At 45.6% G+C, this 18,589-nt stretch overlaps 1 protein-coding gene across 5 annotated transcripts in view; it reads left to right on the forward strand.

The window, feature by feature from the left end:
• ZBTB46 (zinc finger and BTB domain containing 46) overlaps positions 1–18,589 on the forward strand; it is a 50,790-nt gene that overhangs the window by 25,104 nt on the left and 7,097 nt on the right. For 3 of the 5 annotated variants that reach the window (XM_069871515.1, XM_069871512.1, XM_069871513.1), the window contains exons 6-10: positions 4,039–4,320; positions 10,412–10,584; positions 11,937–11,988; positions 12,078–12,389; positions 15,924–16,099. In XM_069871515.1, the coding sequence (XP_069727616.1) occupies positions 4,039–4,320; positions 10,412–10,584; positions 11,937–11,988; positions 12,078–12,389; positions 15,924–16,099 (995 nt within the window). The remainder of the gene's footprint in view (positions 1–4,038; positions 4,321–10,411; positions 10,585–11,936; positions 11,989–12,077; positions 12,390–15,923; positions 16,100–18,589) is intronic. The other 2 variants (XM_069871517.1, XM_069871516.1) reach the window with 2 other exon arrangements.

Here is an 18,589-nt window from a genome sequence, read left to right on the forward strand (position 1 = left end):
ACTGATTACTGTTTGAGGAAAACAAATATAAGGATATACTTGTGCTTTTAGGATACCACAGTTATAAAACCAGGTCGTATTTGTGTAGAACAAGCGTGGCTGGTTTTAGAAACGCTGTTCTTGCAGTGCTGAGGAGAAGGATTCTGTTGCTGCTGGTGATACATATGGATGAGCATCCTGTGGCTGTAGGCATGGACGTTCTACTCCAGCCTGTGTGATGAGTGCTGCCTTTGTCACGGACTCCTCAAGCCCTTCAGAAACAGCAACAGCATTGGAGACGGGCAGTTCTGCGCAGGGTGGTGCCTCTCAGCAGCTCAGATCCTGGCAGTGCGGATCCTGGGTCACCCTGCTTTGAATCGCAGCAGCAGGACTCAAACCTGGGAGAAGAGGGGTGGGAAAGAGCTCTCTGAAGGAGACCACGGTCTTGGTTCCATAAGGATTCACTTAAGGTACAGTGTTTTTTAACTTAAAGGCAGTTTTAAATGCTCGTATGTGTTGTGGTTAAATGTCCGTTTGCCGCACAGCTCTCAGAGTTGTGACGTGGGGTTTGTTTGGAAAGCTGTGCACACTCATTGCATCCACGTGTGTACGGTTATGTTTGTAAAACAGCGCTAATCAGAACCAATGTAGTTCATGGTGTCACTTCTCCATGTAAACATTACAGTAGGTGAGAACGTGGGGGTTTGCTTAGCAAATAGTGGATTGTGAAACCCTTCTGTTAAGGGAGAGGGTGTCTGCATTACAAACCTCAGGGGTATTTTTAGCAGCTGGTTAAGGACTGTAATTTTTCTACCAGCCTGAGTGCTCCCATTCTTTTACTTTATTCCTGAGAAAAAACATCAGGAAATGAAAGCTTTTTTTCTTTCCCCTGTGAGTTTAAAAATCAGTTGTGTCTTGTGCTCGTAAGGAGATGAAACCAAATCTTCCTAATCGAATACGAGAAAATACATCCCTGAAACAATGATCTGAAGCACTTCCCATACAAGGACAGGCTGAGAGAGCTGGGGTTGTTCAGCCTGGAGAAGAGAAGGCTGCGAGGAGACCTTAGAGCAGCTTCCAGTACTGAAAGGGTCTACCTTAAAGCCCATCCAGCTCCACCCCTGCCACGGGCAGGGACACCTCCCACTGGATCAGGGGCTCCCAGCCCCATCCGACCTGGCCCTGAACCCCTCCAGGGATGGGGCAGCCACCACTGCTCTGGGCAACCTGGGCCAGGGCCTCCCCACCCTCCCAGGAGAACATTTCTCCCTAAGATCTCATCTCCATCTCCCCTCTCTCAGCTGAAAACGATTCCCCCTCATCCTATCCCGTGCCTCTCTGATGAAGAGCCCCTCCCTATCTTTCCTGTAGGCAGGAGAATCTTGGATCTTCTCTTACCTTGAGACTGTAATGAAAAGATGAATACTGAGGAATGTCATCCTGGCAAAACATTGCCTTTAGTTCTCTGGAAAGCGCTTGTTTCTGCTTTCAATTCTTCAGCAGCAGATGGAGTCTTGTACAGCTTTCATTCACGCCTTTCTCTTCTCAGGGGTTTAGTCCTCCAGCGACAGATTTCTAGATGATGTTCGACTGTGTACATGAGAGAGCAGAAATAAAAGTCGAAAGAGGAAAAAAAAATGATCTAAAAAGCCAAATTATGAAAGAGAATAATAGCACTGGGAGTCTGGGAAACAGCGAAAAGCACCTCTGGGGGTTCACTGAGAAGGTAAAAATACAATGCAGGCAGGAAGTAAGTGGTGTGAGAGAAGCAGCCGCTGAGCAAGGAGTTTGGTAACAGCTGAGTTTAAGCTGTAAAGAGGAAAGATTACTTAGGCAGTGAGATGTAATACAAGAAAAATATTTGTTTTACATATTAAAGTAATTAATTAAGGTACTCAAATGGATCCTTTAAAATGGAGAAGCTTTTCCTTTGTCTCTCTGCTATGGCATGTGTGTTTATTCAGTTAGGTCTAATGCTTTTTACAGACAGTTTTCCCCTAGATCTTGGGAAACAATTTATCCCATTAACATTTCATTTGGATAGTTATTGTTAAGTTGCATCACGTCATTTCTGTGTTTGCCCTTCCCAAGGGCTGGCAGATGGCTGTAGAACTTCTCCTTGGGTTTGAGTAGTACAACCTGGTGCTCTCATACCTGGGTTTGTGACGGGCTCAGCTGATGGGACTTCCAAGTCATTTTTTTTATGATAGCAGTTGTGTCCCTGCTGACAAATGGGATTTCTGATGTGGATTTGGGCTTTGAGTAGCGTAGCAAAGCAAGCAAGTCACTGGGGGGATTGTCAGGCACCAGCAGAGGCTGCCCAGGGAGGTGGTGGAGTCCCCATCCCTGGAGAGATTTAAAAGACGGGCAGATGGGGTGCTCAGGGATCTGGTTTAGTATTGAACAGGGACAGTTGGACTTCGTGATCTCAAAGGTCTTTTTCAACCAAGCGATTCTATGGTTCTGTAAGAGTTTTCTAAAGCCTCTGTGTTCTGAAAGCAGGCTGGCGCGGAATAACTGCAAAATAATGATTTGCTAAAGAGACTAATGAGCTCAGGTTTTTAGAGCAGCATTAATCCCATGTTGAGCTGGCTGCTCCGGCTGGGATTTCCCGCGAGCCGTGCCTGGAATCTGCACGGTTGCTGGGGCTTGTCTCCGGACAGAGACATGAGGAGCTGGATGGAGTGAGGAGCCCTCGCCTGGAGTAACTGCAGCCTGGAAGCTCATTTACTGCAGCCTGGGTTCCGAGCTGCTGGAGCACTGTAGTAAACAGTTTAGATTGCCGGGCAGTGACGAGTGCTTTTGATTCATATAAGTCTTTGGCTAAAGCTTGTTAAAAGGAGCTGTGTCCTAGAGAAAAGAGGGAAGTGGTTTTGGAGGCACCGTGAAGAGGAACTCAGTGTAGTTTTGTGTTTCAGCGTGCGGAGAGCATTCCAGTCCTTGTGTGACTAAGTGGATATTTATTTTGCCTTAATGTGTGTTTGATTAGGTTACATCAGCTATAAATACTGGAAGCTCCGAAGCCTCTGTTTCGCTGTCTCTCTCCAATCTTGGTTTTTGAGGAACGTCTAATGTCCTGTTGTGGTTACAATTAATCTGCGTGTGCTTTAGCAATTAGCGTTTGTGTGCAGCAGTGGATTCTGGCGGCTGTCAGTCAGCATCTGAAGGAGCTGCGGAACAGGAGGGAGGCGACACAAGGTGATTTACTGCCTTCCTGCTCGCTTGGCAGCCTGTTCAGCTGCCAGACACCCTCTCTGGCCCACGTTATCTCCTGCGATTTGCCGGGTGGGCGGTGAGGAGCCGAGGAACAGCAGCATTGTCATAGCTTTGCTTTAATAAAGCTGGCTGTTACATTCCCAGTTTTATGGGCTGGAATTGACTTTCTCTGCCACCTTTTGTAACAGCGTCTGGATTTTAGACTCTTGTAATTTCCTTTGATGCAGAAATATTTGTTCTTAAAACAAACTTCATTATCATGTTGCTGAAAGAGGGGTGATGGAGATGAAATCTTAGGGAGAAATGTTTTCCTGTGAGGTTGGGGAGGCCCTGGCCTAGGCTGCCCAGAGCAGTGGTGGTTGTTCCGTGCCTAGAGGTGTTCAAGGCCAGGTTGGATGGGGCTTGGAACAACTGGATCCAGTGGGAGGTGTCCCTGCCTGTGGCAGGGGGTGGGACTGAATGGGCTTTGAGGTCCCTTCCAGCCCAAGCCATTCCATGATTCTGTGATCGTCTAGACGAACGCATACATCAGTTAAGTGCTCCCTCGGCAAGAGAGGAGTGACAAAATATGTACAGATTCAAAGGAAATTGAATTCTTCTGCTTGGCTAAGATTTAGTAAAACTGATAGTGTGACATTATAGAAGCAAAACGCAGATGGCCAAGGTCATCTCCGGGCTTCTGGAGAAGGGGATGGAGACACATGAAAGGTGACCATAAGGCCAAAAGAGGTGCTGAGCAGCTCCCAGTTCTCAGTTGTTTGGACCCACGGTTAGACAGGCGTGCATGGTCAGTATGCTTCGTCTCAGGAATTCGGGTCTCTGACAGCATCTCTCATCCTCCAGGTGCTGATGTGACAGCAGCAGAGCCCAGCAGTTCTGACGGGAGAGTAGAGCGGCCAGACCCCTACGGGAACGTCGATGAAGCCCTTCTGGGCGGGGAGGCCAGCTACATCTCACAGTCCCTGACCCCGGAGAAGGAGGATGCGCTCCAGGCCGCCACCGTTGCCAACCTGCGCGCGGCTCTCATGAGTAAGAACAGTTTGCTGTCTCTGAAAGCCGACATGCTGGGAGAGGATAGTTCTCTGCTGTTTGATTACTTGCCCAAAGGCACCCATTCTCTCTCTCGTAAGTCTGCGTTCTTATCTTTTTTGTTTACTGATACCTTAAGTGAAATCTTTAGTGAGAAGAAAATACAGGGCACTGTCTCATATGTGACTTTCATGTTTATATCCAGTTTTAAGTCCTGCTCAGTCCTGCTTTCCATAACATTAGGAAACCTGTGTCTGGTATTGATTCAGCTGCTGAAGCTGTGGAAGGAAGTATTTGGTGTATGCACGTAGCGCTTGGCCTCAAATCTCTCTTTTACTTGTTGGCAAAATGGAGCTCACAAACAGAACATGAAGTGTTTTGAGTCCTTGTGGTAACAAAAGTAGCCGCAAAGGTTTGGAAGCCCAAACTGATGCCGAAAGGAGGCTTGACCGTTGCTTCTGTGTCTGTAGAAACGGTTGTGATTTTGTGGATCACGTGATCTTCACTTCTTGCTATTTGCTTTTAGACCTCTTGCTAAGTAATGAGCTGCTATTGATTGCTTTGTGGTACTCGCACATGGAAACAAATGTTTTCTGCTGGTGACCTGTTGGAGGCAGTTGATGGATACCGTTACGTGTGGACAGCTTATTTTCCAGCAATCTCTGTGTTTTCTGCAATGTAGTAGTAAAAGTTTGATTCTCTAGTGCACAAAGAAAGAAAAGTTATTAATGCTGTATTTTAATAACACTCTCAGAAGACGGGGATATCATTTGTGACATGAAATACAGCAAGTGGTGGCTTTGAGAGCTACGTGTTAGCTTCCAGCAGAAAAGGCTTATTTTAGTCTATACTGAGAAAGCTGGCCAACTAATTAGAGTGAAAAGTTCACTTAACAGATTTGTTTTTAATTTCCTTGATGACAAAAAACATGATAACTTATAAACATCACTTGGGTTGTAGCATGAAGGGACAAAACTGCATGTATTATGTTGGTCTCAGTATCTGGTTTTGCTTCTCATATCTGAATAGTAGAATTTTATATATAGTAAAAACAAATTTATAAACAGATATATTTATATAAATATGAATTCATGAAGACTTATGTAAATCTTCATAAATTTAGAGGAAAAAAGTATCTATTCTCCATCCTGCAGCTTTAATGTCTGGGGAGAATTGCTAATGCAGTGCTCTGGTTACTTCCACCGCAGTGGGCTTACTGGATGATCTCCAGTTAAATCAGATTTAGATGGTTCACACTGGGCTCTGGGGTTGCAAATCCCTTCCCTGCAATGCAATAGCAAAGATCCTGCGCAGTAGCCGAGCACCCGGGCTGGCGTGCGGTGGGAAGAGTGCCCTCAGCTGGCACCAGGACGGGCGGGAGCCAGGATGGATGCACCGTGTGTTCGGGTCTGTGACTCGTGAGGTTTTGGGCTCGTGACTCGTGAGGTTTTGGGCTCATGACTCGTGTGGTTTCACCTGTCGTCAGGAGAAACTGGAATAATGACTGCACTGCCTTCCATCCGTCATCCTGCTCTTGGGTGGAGGTCTTCAGATTTCACTGCAGAGCTGAAAGACCGCTTGCCGGAAAGACAGGCGAGTGTAAGGCAGTCATAAATTTGGGCTGGAAATTAGAGATGCCTCAGCAGCTGAGAAGCGGAGTTCGGGAACAGGCGTGGTGTAGGCAGGAGACCAGTTGGGTTTAAAATAAGGCTTGAAAGCATTAGAAAAGGGGGTCCATGGTAGCTCAGGAGGTGGTGAGGAGGTCCCTCCAGCCTGTGTACAAGGTTCTTTTTCATAGCATCATATAATGGTTTGGGTTGGAGGGGACCCATCCAGTTCCAACCCCCTGCCATGGGCAGGGACACCTCCCACTGGATCAGGGGCTCCAAGCCCCATCCAACCTGGCCTTGAACACCTCCAGGGATGGGACAGCTACCGCTGCTCTGGGCAACCTGGGTCAGGGCCTCCTCACCCTCCTTGTGAGGAATTTCTTCCTAATGTCCAATCTAAATCTTCCCCCTTTCCAATTTAAAGCCATTCCTTCTCATTGTATCACTCCATATCCTTGTAAAAAGTCCCTCCCAGCTTTCTTGTAGCCCGCTTCAAGCACTGGAAGGCTGCTATAAGGTCTCCCCAGAGACCTTTCACCAATCCTTTCACTATTACCTGAACTTCCCTCAGCTGAGCTTCAAATCTCTCCACTTTGTGGAAGCAAAGTGAACTGCACAAGACAAAAAGACAACTGCTCGCTTGGTCAGTAGCTCTCGCACCAGTAGGTGGATGTGGCTGTTGCCTTGTAGGCAAGTTTTTGCAGAAGCAGAGAGTTAAATTACATGGTTTTCTTTCATCTTATTCAGATTCACAGCTATTGATTTATTTTAATGACTTAAAAAAGATGTTGTGATAGGAGACTCACTTGGTTTTTAAGTGGTCATTACTGAATACAATAGGACATCAAGTTTAATGAGGATTTTCAGTGTGTAGAACTACAGTAAAACAAGTGGTGAGAAGATTCTGAAGATCTAAAAGCCCAGTCTAGGCTGATGTGAGTTTTGTTGGTGTTTTTCTTCAAACACAATTTGAGGATGTTGAGTCATTTTAAGTCCTGGGTTATTAAAAAAAAAAAAGGTAGGGGAAGTAGGCAGGGGCACAAAAAAACCCAAACCAAACAAACGCAGCACAGTTTTCATCTGTCTGATTTGGAAAGGAAACACTCTAATTTCAAGAATTTTAAGTGATCAGTCTCTCTCGAGTTTAAAAAATGTGTAGTATGGTGTTAATCTTCCCTGCTACCACGGAGTTGTCTTTACATTCTCTCAGAAGAGCAGCAGGGCCTGACTCAAGCAACTGTGTTCATGGTTATTTTCTGGAGGAAAAGGCTTTAATGGGAGTGAACAGCTCCAAAGTCAATTTTATGTGTTTAAAGCTCTGAGGTGTCTCTAAAGATGATATTGATCTCCAATTACTGCGTGCATTACGGGTCTTCATGTGTTCTTCTGTGTAGTTCATGCTGTTGTAGAAGTTACCTGAGGATACACAAGGTTTTCATTTTACCCTGTCCTTTTTTCCTAATGCATTGTATGCCAAAATGATCGTACAAGGTGTGACATTGCTTAAAGTTCTGCTGATGGGAATGGAAGCCTGGGATGTGGGGGGTGTTGTAGGACCATGACACAGTCAAACACAAGGAGAGCATTTCTAAAGTGAACCAGTGTAAATCCATTTAAAATCAGAAGGGAAAAATCAAATATCTTGAGTAGCACGGTTGCCAGATAACCTGCAGCTGGAGGGTCTCATGTTCATGGTGTTGGATGAAGTTCAGTGTTATTCACTGCTTGTTAGAAACCTACAAATCGCACAGATTCTGCAGAAAAGAAAGTATGCGAGAATTATTCCTGGATAACACGAAGCTTTATTAGTTATTGAACCTGCGTGGTTTGTCGCTGGGGATGTCGTTCAGACAAGACATTGTAGGAGGTTCAGTTTTCCTTGTCCCTACATGTTTTCATGGTTTGGCTGCAAGCGCAGCTTGTTCTCTGCTGGTTTCCATCCTCGGTGCCGTTCTGCCAAGCTCCGCGGGGCAATGACGTCTGCCTTATTTCATTCCTGATACTGAACTTTGGTAGCATTGTTCCGCACGGTTACACCACAGCCTCAAAGGTCTCAAAGGCTTTCGTTGAGTGTTTTGGGCTGGTTTTGCCAAGTATAATCAAGAGAATGGGAACTTCAGTATTATCAGAAAATAAGTTGGCTCATTTACATCCTTGTTGTCAGAAACTGTTCTGGTTTTGGGGTGACTGCCTGCCATAAAGGGCAACTCTTCTACATTTTCAGACTGGTACATTGCAGACTCTTTTTCTACATCTAAGTTTGGCTTTTCCTGTTTACCCTGTTGTAACTGAGACTGTTTATAGAAGCAATTCCTCTGGCACTCGCTGCCCAAGTGATTACACGGTGCACAGAGCCCTTTTCTTTCGGGCACGCCAGCTAATATGGTATTTTTAGTCAGTGGTTCATTGGAGCCAATAATTTATACACACACTGGATGCTCAAGGAATGCATTTGACACAGTGGTCGACTTTCCCAGGAGGGAGTTAAAGGTGTCCAGTTTGGTGTGGAATTTTTGTACATGATAAACCAGGATCTAGGGGAGTGTGGATGCCATTTTAAATGAGATACAATAACCTTTGCCTTTCTGTTTTCTGTTTGCTGTCCCACTGCCAGTGCTTTATTCGGATAACGCTGCTACACCAGTGTACGCAGAGCTGACTGAAGGAAAGTGCTTTTGATTGCTGATTTGAGATTAAAATACCTGTGATTAAAATTCACTTTCATACAAATTTAGAAGGGAAGAAGGTTGCTCACAGTACTGGTCAGAATGGGACAAAATGTTAATTCAGGTGCTGTTTGCATCTTTGTGTCGTTCTTGTGGCTTTCTCTCTCTGTGTTACTTGCAGTTGTTGAAACCAATAAATGTTAATTATTGTTTTAAAAATTATCTTTGTGCTTTGTGGTGTTGCACATCATGGCTCATGAACTGGCATGACTGAATTTATTGCTTCACCTTACTGTATTTTATTGCTTGTTCATTAGCCTTAATTTTTGCTTTAAAAGTGTGTATTTTCTTAGGAACCTGTGTAATTCTGTAAGGACACTAATGAATTAATCAAGCTAGGCTTGTGTGTGTGCTAAAATACTGGTTTGCTTAAGGAAGAGCAGCCCAGAGACACCTCAAAGTGATCTGAGGCCACAGTGTGTACCTTCAGCATGAACAGGGTGGTTTGAATCTCTTTGGGATGCTCAGGAAAAACAGGAACACGTGGATGGCTAGGCAGGAATTCACTATTTTTTCCCCATTTTTTCCTGTCTCGAATTTACTGGGCTTTAGCCTGTTGTGGTCCCGCCTTCAGATGATAACAGCAGTAGATGGGCACCACCGGAGTGAAAACTCGGAGCACCGTTATCACACCTGGATAGAGTTCACTGAGTTGCAGAAGACTTCAGTCTGCGATTGAAGCGGAAGAAGGCAAATCAACACTTAAGTTGTGGCACAGGAGCCAAATTCCCTTTGACAGCTGATGGAAAGTTAATTTTGGGACTGTTTGCTATTAGACAGTTCTGCGTGGCTTCACTCAAGTGCTTCGTAGTGACCCAGATCCAAATCTGTTGTATTCGGCTGTAGAATAAACTCTGACTTGTTACTTGTAGCTTCATTAGAGTGTGTTCTTTATGTCTGTAGAGGTTTCAATCAGACTTTTTTTGTATTAGAAATAAAAAAGCCTTTGCAGTATGGAGTGCTTTAAATGTGAACTTGTTTACTTTTATGCCATATTTGCTTCTGATTTTGCCTGCTTGCTTTTCACAAATAACAACCTGCTCAGTGTTCCATTGCAATACTCAGTCAAGGTGTTTGTTAAAGTCTGTTTACTGACTCATAATGCACACCGACTTTAATTCCTCTTTATTTGGAATTGGATTTGTCACTGATGACCAGTGCAGTTTCTGGAATACTGGTTACCATTCGAGTGTCACTGCAGCGTAGGCAGGAGGGGACGGCTCTGCTCCAGCCAGACAAAGCGTGTCGTCCTCCTTGACTGTGGTGGATGTTTAGACTGTAATGACTGTCAGGTGTAATTGAATAGTTGGTACAAATATTTGAATTTCCCTGCTCGCTGGCTTTTGAATGACAGGAATACTTTTCCCATCTTCTGTAAAGCACTTTGAGATCACGGGCTGTCAGCACTGTGTTAAATAAACACCACGGTCAGAGCTTGATCAGGAGCTGTGACATAAATTACTGTGACGTCACTAGCAGAATGAATTTTATTCTGTCACCTCCAGACTGAGATATGTGTGCGCGCCATGGGGCTTCTCCAGGCGGTGTCCCTCCCCTCAGAAATGCGATCGCTCTGGATGTTTGTGCTGCTTTCTTCTGGCAGATTCTGTTGTGACGGTGCCACGTGATGTCACGCTGCCTTGTACACCCCGCACAGAGGAGGCAGTTCGGGTGGGGAGGATGGTTTGAAAAACAGACCAAAAAAGCCTGGCAGTCGCTGTCCTGCTGCGTCCCCTCCCTCTGGCAGAAGACGAGCTGCGAGTGTCGGTGCGCTGCCTCAGCCAGGCCTTATTTAAAGCCACCAGCTGGTGCTGGTTCACGTGGGTGAGATTCGTTTCCTGTGTTCCCCAGGGCCTGGCACCAACTGCGGCCGCTCAAGGGGTGAATGCGATGGCAAAGCCGAAGCACACTCTCCCCCACTGCCTGCTCCACCCCTTGCCACTCAGAGCTCCCCTGGGACCCGCTCTTCTGGTGGAATGTCACCAGAAGCTGTGGCCGAAGGAGAAGGGCCTCCCTCAGCCCAGGTAAGGCAGGGGGGAACGCAAAGACATTTAAATACAAAGTTATCCACTTCAGGGTGCTTTGAAAGCTCATAACACTTTGATCTTTTAGCTTCTTCTTTTTCAATATAGGTTATTCTAAAACTAGAAATCTGAGGTCAGGGCTGGTGCTGTCCTAATTTTATCTTTTTTTGCCTTACCTCAACAGGACTTGCACTCAAAAAACCTATTTTTTTTTAACATATATGTGCCACTTCAATTGTAAATCCCTGTCTTTGCAAAACATCATGTACGAGAATGTAATAATGGTTTAAAGACAGCTGAGACCCCGTCAATGCATCGCTCACCTCTGCTGGTTTGCATCTGGCTTTCTTGTAACTGAATTCAGACAGAAGCAGCCTGGCTTTCTGTAGGAAATCACAGAACCGTAGAATGTCCAGAGTTGGAACAGACTCACAAGGCTCATCAAGTGCAGCTCCTGTCCCAGCACAGAACAACCCCAACATTCACCCTGTGGGTCTGAGGGCATTGGCCAAATGCTCCTGGACTGTTGTCAGGCCTGGTGCTGTGATTGCTTCCCTGGGAGCTGTTCAGGGCTCCACCACCCTCTGGGGGAAGAACCTTGTCCTAATGTCCAACCTAACCCTCCCCTGGTGCATCTTCCTGCCAGTCAGAAGTTGGACACAAACTCCATAGCTTCCCATGGCATTTCTTCTTCTTAATATTTTTGAATGATACTTAAGTTCCATTAAATGGGTGGAAATAGAGATTTTTCCTTTGCGGCTGCCTTAGAGCAAAGCGAGCTGGTCGGAGCAGTGGGTCACCACCTACTCTGTCGCCAGCAGCCCTGCCTCTCCCTCACAGCATTGCCATCTGCCACATGCTGGCATCTCTGAAGTGGGTTATGGGGGGGAAAATATGCTTTTTCTTATCATTTGGATCAGCAGCGCCAGAGAGCATTGCATAAAGGGAGCCATGAAGAAGAGGGGCTTTTCTATATTGGAAGAAAAAGGAGCTGTGCCAGCTGAGGGGAAGATTTTCCAGTCCTGTTGTATTTACTGGACACTGTCCTGTGTTTCTTTCCCCTTCACCTCAGTGGGAGCTACAGCTGCTTAGCAAGACTGAATACTGAGTAGTAACTCTGGACCTAAACAGCTATGATGGCTACTGCCTTCAAAACACCAAATCCTGCAGAAGGGCCAATTAACGGAGCTGCTCTGGCAGTGAAAGCTGTGTAAGGGCAGACAGGGTTGCAAGTCAAAGAGGAGCCTCCCTTGAAGGGCTGAAGGCAATGACAGGGTGGAGATGGAGCACTAGGTGGAAAGAGGTGTTCTTGTAAACGCTCGCTCTGACTTAAATGTGCTTTTCATTTTCAGGCTGCTCAGGATGGATTTTTAGCACTTTGTCACTTTGATAACTCTGATTCAGGTAAGCAGAGAGAAGAATATTTGTTTGAACCGCCGTTATTTTCTGGGGGCAGACACTGATTCGTACGTGTGTGTGTGTTTCTATGTTAGATACGAGCTTCTCCAGATCCGAAGACGCAGATGTAACTGCTGACAGCCCGTTCCTGGATGCAGCCCTCGGCAAGAGAGCGAGCTGTGGGTTCTGCAGGAGGGTTTTCCTGTGTGCTGAGGAGCTGAAGGAGCACATCTACGAGCATGCCTTCTCCATGCTGCTCCCCTTCGACTTGGTTGGCTGCTCCCAGCCTGCCCTTGCTGACAACCTGCCTCCTGGCCAGCTCGCCCGCTTCCAGTGCTCCAAGTGCCCCGCCAGCTTCACTCTGAAATCCAACATGGATCGGCACGAGAAGACCATCCACTTCAACTGTAAGAAGATGCAGTGTCCTAACTGTGCCAAGCTGTTTCGAGACAAGACAGACTTAAACCGGCATCTTATGTCTGTGCACTCGAGCGAGCGTACATTTGTCTGTCTCTTCTGTGGCAAGGGCTTCGGCACACAGAAGAACCTCTCTAACCACCTGAAAGCGTGTTACCTGGGCTCTGCCCAGCTGGGTGGGGTTGAGCTTTTGGACGGTGTAGGATAAAACGAGGATCCTGAGGACGTGCAGCTACCATTGTGTGTATGAGATGCTTCTTTTAAACTAGGAAAAGTAAATTGTTCTGTTATTCTTTTGCTGCAAATAAACGTAACACAATAGAGTGGCTCCCCAGAGCGGGTCGGGTGGATGATGTGCTGGTTCCAGATGCTGTAACTGCGGCCCTGGTGGAGGGTTTGTGCGCAGATACTTGTTGTCAGTCCATGTAATGGGCTGTTTTATTGGTGTGATCGTTCTGTGTGCTTAAACTGCCTTAAACTCTTCATATCAGTAGATCTCAAAGTGCTTTATAAAAGAAACAGTGATGTTTTCAGAGTATTCCTTGGAAAAATAACATACTTCAGCTTGTCAAGTGTGTTGGTGATAGAATTAATGATAGAATCCTGTCTTCTGAGTTCTAGTCTGGTGCTCTGTCCGTTAGACAGCTGGGGTATTGCAGGGTTTTCAGCTTGAGACAAGGAGCTGTGAAAGCTGGGTTGCTCAGCCCTGTAAGCTGTCTGTAAAGTCTGTTTTTCTGTATCATTTAAAAGAGAAGAATGTGCTGCTTGTTCCTCTGTGCCAAAGGGTACATGGTTTGGGCACAAAAGTTGTCACAGAGCTCGTCTGTTTTATTGATGTTATATTTGACGACCTTTAGGAATTTCTCTAAAATACACTGGAGTGTGGCTGAGGTTTTCAGGAATTCTGTAAACTTTTCCGACTCCTTTGTTTTATATAACGTGATTTGTTTAGTTTTATATGTAATGTGGTTGTTAGCCAGGCTGAATGTATGCTGGGAAACAGAGCAGAGGATTGTAGAAGATTGAATACATTGAAGATCTAATTGGAACTTAGGGTGCACACACAAAATCAGCGATGGTTGTTACTGGAGGGTAGAAATCTTGCTGTAATTCTTGCTTTGTTATGTGAAATTAATTTATTTTTCTAAAAGATTAAATATTTCTGTGTCTCTTGCTATGTATTTACACCAGATTATAGTAACTGTGAAACGAAAAGTAGCATAATTAAGTTTGGAGCATCCCAGCTGCTCTGCATGCAACACAGCTTGCCAGCAGCTTGGGCTTTAGTGTTGTAGGGTTGCTTTCCTCAAAGGAGTCGAAAGCAACTTCTGCAAATGGTCTTTTTGAGTTCTTCAGGAAAGTTCCTTCTTGTAATATTTTTGCATCTCAGGGAGACAAAACTGAGAAATATTTTGTGGTGGATGTGAGCAGCCTGGAGGCCTCCAGTGGAGTTTCTTGCAGAGCCTTCTCCTGTGGAGAGCCAGGCAAGAGCTCATCTGGTCTGTGTTACTTCGCTCTCTGGGAGAGGGAACAGGTCTGGTCTGGTCTGGTCTGGGGCAGCGCTGCTCGGCCCCTTCCTGCTGTCAGTTGGAGGCACGTGGAGATGGCTCCGTGCATGTCAGGGTTGGGAAGCCAGTGTTTCCCTGCTTGATTTAGGTCTTACTCTTCATCTGAGCTGAGAACACGTTCCTGCTCAATCCTTGGAGCACACCGTACTTCAGTCAATATTTTAGATTGTATTTCTCTGCAGTCGCGTTCACTTTTTTCACTCTCGTTCCCATTGACATCTTTGGCACTGTGGATCCGGGCTGTCTGTGAATGCATATCCTTTACAGCCTCCCTTGTCGCAGACATCAATTGAACCACCTTGGAATTTATTTTGCTCTTAAATAACCAGAAAGTAAGGAATGGAAAAGCCGAGCCAAGCGAGAAAGTGGCCAAAACGAGCCTTAACCTGGAAATTTGGGAGCAGCACGGTGGGATTTGTCTGAATTAGAAAAGCAAGGTGCCAGCAGAATTAATTTCAGTGAATTTTAAAGGGCTTTGCTCAATTTGGTTTCCTTCGTTCAGAGATAATAGTTAATGACATGTCACGTTTGTGTGTTTTTTTCAAATCTTAGAATTAAATTCAACATGGAATTACTTTTCTATAGCCAGGTCACCACATTCTCTCTAATCAAGCTCAGTGAAATAAGTAAATCTACTTGAGATGACGCCACCAAAGGCTTTTCTCCAAGCAGTCTTGTGTGGGTTTTAAACCTGCACATCTTCTGTCTGTGTTTGAGTGAAGTTACGGCTGTGGGTTTGTGCTCTGGCCCTGTTTGTATCCCGTTCTCCATCTATTTGTGCTGCTCTTCCCATGGTTGTGTCCAGTGGCCGTTACCTGTGGTGCTGCTATTAACAGCCTGGATGATCATCTTAAAGGTTATTTCTTATGACCTTAACCTCTATAAAATACTGTCATTAGCCAAGAGATGATAGCTTTGCGGAAGGTGGTGGCTAAATATATCTAGGTGCGTATATTTACCAGCACTGTCAAAATGTTAATGCTGCAATACAGGTATTTTTCTATCAGTGATGTTATTTTTCACGTGTGTAGTTTTGTAGATTCAAGAACTAAATGGCGATGTGGTGAAAAAAATAGTTTTCAATAAAACTAGAGCTGCATAAAGTGTTTTGTGACTTTTGAAATAGGAGCTGAAAACGTTCTTCTGGAGCAATTTCAGCTTCCACAGTAGCTCAGGGACAGGTAGGAAGCAGGAATCAGGAGGCATCTGGGTGTTTCGGAAAGACGGGATCATGTACAATCTGGTGATGTAGGAAGTAAGGGATTTTTTTTATAGTCTCCTCTCTAAAGTACTTCTGCTTCGTAATCTTGGGATCTGGTTGCTGAGCAGCTTGTCCTGCGGGCCGTGCTCTGCACGTGCAGCGAGTTGGTGCTCTTGCAGTGCGGGACGTGGCCTCGGACTGGAGGAAGTAGTGTTCCATGTCCCCTCTTGACTTCCCTTGATCAGCTTAGAGCTTGCTTGCCTTGTCTAGACTCTATAGTAATTGGTTTACAGTGATCCTGGGAAATACAAGTGTTTGGGTGGCCTAGCACTAATAATCGAGCTAATAATTACCGGAAACGTTTTATCATAAATAGCTTTGTTCATAAAATTGGCGCTTGCTGTTGAAGGAAGTGGGCTCCTTGCCTCTGACTCTAAAAATGGGTGTCAAATTCAAGGGAGGAGATAAAGCAAAAGATACTTTTCCTGTGATATACTAGAGAAGAAATGTACTGACATGTTCAAAAGCTGCTCTGATGAGGGCGCTTGAAGTTCTTTAATAATGTAGTTTAAGTGCAGTAATGTCGTGTAAGGATTAAATGTGCAATAATATAGTATAAGGATTGAAAAAATAGATGGTTGAAAGGCAAAAGTGTGATTTCACAGTAAACTAATGTAATAATGAAATACTGAACATGATTGACCACTTTGAGACATTCTGAGAGTAACCTGCCTGTTCTGCTTGCTCTCTTGCAGTCAACGAGTTCACTGTCATCAGAAAGAAATTCAAGTGCCCCTACTGCAGTTTTTCAGCCATGCATCAGTGCATCCTGAAGAGACACATGCGATCGCACACAGGAGAGAGGCCCTACCCCTGCGAGATCTGTGGGAAGAAGTTCACACGCCGGGAGCACATGAAGCGTCACACCTTGGTAAGAAGGCAGACGTGGTGGGAACAGCCCCCTAAGGGGTAACAGGAGCCTCATCTGATTTAGAGTCATAGAATCATGGAATGGTTGGGTTGGAAGGGACCTCAAAGCCCATCCAGTCCCACCCCGTGCCATGGGCAGGGACACCTCCCACTGGATCAGGGGCGCCAAGCCCCATCCAACCTGGCCTTGAACACCTCCAGGGATGGGGCAGCCACCACTGCTCTGGGCAACCTGGGCCAGGGCCTCCCCACCCTCCCAAGAAAACATTTCTTCCTGAGATCTTACCTCGATCTCCCTTCTTTCGGTTTAAAACCATTCCACTTGTCCTCTTCCCGCACTCTCTGATCAAGAAGTATTAAAACAAAATCGCAAGAGGGCTGACACCTTAGTGACTGAGAGTCAATTTGTTGAGGTCGCTTAAATAACTTTTTTAGTTTTATGTTATTTTTATACATCATATTTATATTCCCTATTAATTTCTGAATGTAAATAGTATCTTACTGCAGGAGGTGTGCTTGCAGTAATGTTTCCCCAGTTGTAATTGTCAAAAAGTGCTTGAATTCCCTCTTCCTAGCCCAGCAAGCACGTGCATCCCCTCGTGTACCTTCCTTCAAAGACCATGTTGTAACGCAGTTTGGTTCAAATGTGCAACACTTGCAATTCGTTTTCTTGCTGTGTAAATGTCTGCACTGATGGGAACTGGTGTATCCGTGGGGAAGGCAGGCATACACGTTGCACCCTTCAGGAATGAGACTCGAGTGAGCTGCATGTTCATCTTAGTTCTCCCTTTTGTGCTGCTGGAACCATTCTGGGCGAGCGACTTGGTTCTGCTGAGTCTGGAGTTGGAGTTTACACATGGAGAGGTGGAATCCACTATCTGTGAGCACTTATGGGAGAGGATTTCTTCCTATCTGAACCTCTCTGATGTCTTTTCTGTCAGGAGTGAAGCTGGTTTAGAAAATACCAGCTGGGTTATACATTTTTAGTGCCAGTTCCTGAAAAAAGAGCAGCTCTGACAAAACCGATCTGTTTTCATTTCCAAAGAGCCGTAAACGACTCCGAGGTGTCTTGGGATGGATGCAGTAAAGAGAAAAGGACAAGGATTTGGGGGTTGGTGTTGGTAGTGTTGTGAGGCCCCAGGAAAATGCCAGTTCCGTTATTTATCTGCAGTTTCTTTTGTAATTATTCTACAAAAAGGGATATTTTCTTATATGTAAACATCACCGCGATCTTCATTTACAAAAGCAGAGGCGGAGGCTGCCTGAAGCGCTTGTGGCAAGATGAGCTGTGGGGTTTGTGCGCTTTGCTTGTCTTGTCATCATCTTTCCGGTGCGTCTCGGGGCTTAATTGTCGGCTCTCAGATAAATCTGTAAAGATGAATGCTGCTGCGTGTCAAATAAAAATACACGTTATAAAAATAAGGTGTAGGAAAAGGAAGTAGGTTTAACACAGCAAACCCTTGCTTCTCTCAGTTCCTCTGCTGATAACCAAAGATAAAAGGGGCTGGGTTGGTTTGTTTAACACAGATTAAAAAGTGGATTTTTATAGTCTTTATGTAAAATTTAAATAGAAACGCTTGTTTTCTTTGAATTGAGAAAGAAAATCTTGTTTATGCATTAATATCCCAAAACTTTGAGTCTCAAGTGATGCTTGTGTGTAGTGGCAGAGCATAAACTGAGGTTTCCCACCTGTTGCAGCGAACACGATGGCTCCAGAAGGAAGTGCTGCCCCAAGGTTTTCAGCTTAAAATACCCCTAACCCAAACTTCCTTGATCCTAGTTGGAACTTCCGTGTCTCCATGTGCACTGAGCTCTCTTAGCAGTCTGTGATACCGTGAGGGACCAGGTAACTTAAAACCAGTGGGATAAGTTTTGATGGGAAGGAGCGGTTCTGTTTGCACACGGAGCTGCTGTTCCCTCGCAGTAGCTTTTATAAAACTACTCATCTTTAAATATATTTTTAAATCTGCAGCAAACTCTGTTGTTGTTATTGCAGGCATTGCACTGCCTGCGCAGCTTGCTCCATCCCTGCTCTGTTTCCAAAGCCCTGTGCCTTTTTCCTGGGAAGAGCCGCTGCTGGATCAGCTGGCGGCACGGCACGGCACGACGCGCCAGGCAATGCTGCCCACACCGGGCAGGCAGCCCCGGCCCCGTGCACCAGCCTGATCCAGGACGAGTTGCTATGGTGTCCAAACCCCCACCATCTACCAGCGTGTCCTTCCGTGCCTATGTGTCCGTTCGGATGAGTGCCCAGCCATCTGCTCAGGGACTGCCTGCTGCCCGAGATATCCCTCTGTTATTTCCCTGGGGTTCTGCTCTTTGGGAGGGGGATCCAGGCCGTGAACTTAGCCCTGCATACGGATGTTCAGATCTGTTCCTAGGTTTGCAGCAGGGAATACCTTGCCGTGCCAGCTGGTTGCCACCATCGTTTTATTTCTGAGAACTTTTATAATCTTTCGGAAATCCAGGATGTCAGTATGTTTCACCGCCG

This window comes from Phaenicophaeus curvirostris, chromosome 18 (genome assembly GCF_032191515.1).
Source record: "Phaenicophaeus curvirostris isolate KB17595 chromosome 18, BPBGC_Pcur_1.0, whole genome shotgun sequence".
NCBI lineage: Eukaryota > Metazoa > Chordata > Aves > Cuculiformes > Cuculidae > Phaenicophaeus > Phaenicophaeus curvirostris.